We start from the raw sequence: 1,181 nt of genomic DNA, 5'->3' as shown, positions 1-1,181 counted from the left end.
CGCCCCCTCCCCAGCCGCGCCACGCAAGGCACTTGGGCAGCCCGGAGCGGCCGACACACCGGAACACGGTTTCCGGGCCCAGCCGTTCCTCTCCGCTCCCTGCCTCGGGCCCGAGGGCGGGGCTCGCCCCAGGGACAGCCCCACGGCAGGAGCCAGCAGGGAAGAAGCTCCCGCCAAACCGGCGTTAGGCCAGACAGAGGAGTTAACAAAACAGAGCAGCGTCTTCTTTTGTCTCCCCAAAGACCTCTGCACCGCAGCCGGGACGTGTACAGGACCCACATCTCCCCCCAGGCTGCTCTCCTACCAATAAGGGGCCTGCATCTCGGAGCGCCGCCAGGTCTGCAGCTGGGGCAGGAGCAGCGCAGCAGCCTGGGAAGCGCCGAGGTGCTCCCAGGCCCCACTGCCACGCTTCACAGCATGGGAAGGAGAGCGGATCATGCCCACGTGGCAGATCGTGTAGTTCCTCCCATGGTTGTTGTCCCAGTGGGTCTTCTGTCCACACTGGAAGGAGATGCAGAACTCGGCAGCCCTGCAGGAGACGGATGAGTTGGGCAGGGCGAGCTCAAAGGAGAAGGTGTCTGTGTCAGCTGAGCCGTACGTGCTGTGCATGTACTGGCAGGAAATGTCCCGGAAGCTCTTCCAGCCATCGAAGGTGATGCGGACCATCACTTTCTTCTCATACTCGATGTTTCTGACCTTCACTGTCCCTGAGAGGGCACAGTCCTGGATCAGGCAGTTCTCCAGGCAGACGAGGTTGCTGTGCAGGCGGCTGCGGAACGTCACGTAGTCCGCGGAGGGCTGCGGGAAGTCCAGGACATACCCGCACACCTGCGGGCGCGGGTCGCGCAGCCTCGGTCGGAAGCGGGCAAGGTCAGACAGGGCGTGCTGCAGGTCACAGAAGTCCTCCTCAATCTTTGAGAAGAAGTGGACAGCTGTCAGTGAGAGCCCCTTCATATCAGCGAACACGACCTTCTTCTTCTTCTGGCCCTTGGAGCTCCTGGTGCTGTCTCGCCGCTCAGGCTCAGGCTCTGTGTTCAGCTTCTGGTTGAGACAGGACCGGAGGGGTTTGCGCCCCCGGCTGCCCCGCAGCTCCTCGTAGGAGCTCAGCAGCTTGCAGATGGGGGGCGAATGGCTCAGGCAGAGCCGCACGGCCAGGTCCACGGGCATGGCTGGGGAGCGAC

At 63.6% G+C, this 1,181-nt stretch overlaps 1 protein-coding gene across 1 annotated transcript; it reads right to left on the bottom strand.

Moving 5' to 3' along the window:
- Positions 1-300: 300 nt before the first annotated feature.
- Positions 301-1,181, bottom strand: LOC104384848 (protein phosphatase 1 regulatory subunit 3C-B-like). The gene has a single exon (XM_009993229.1). It carries the CDS (start codon positions 1,165-1,167, stop codon positions 301-303), a length of 867 nt encoding a protein of 288 aa, XP_009991531.1. The 5' UTR covers positions 1,168-1,181.

Source organism: Chaetura pelagica, unplaced genomic scaffold, assembly GCF_000747805.2.
Source record: "Chaetura pelagica isolate M959 unplaced genomic scaffold, ChaPel_1.0 scaffold302, whole genome shotgun sequence".
Classification (NCBI taxonomy): domain Eukaryota; kingdom Metazoa; phylum Chordata; class Aves; order Apodiformes; family Apodidae; genus Chaetura; species Chaetura pelagica.
The sequence above is the reverse complement of the archived record's forward strand: the minus strand, read 5'-3'. Positions and strand labels throughout refer to the sequence as shown.

Excerpts from the sequence above, each read along its gene's own strand:
- LOC104384848 (XM_009993229.1), bottom strand. The coding sequence starts at position 1,167 with ATGCCCGTGGACCTGGCCGTGCGGCTCTGCCTGAGCCATTCGCCCCCC.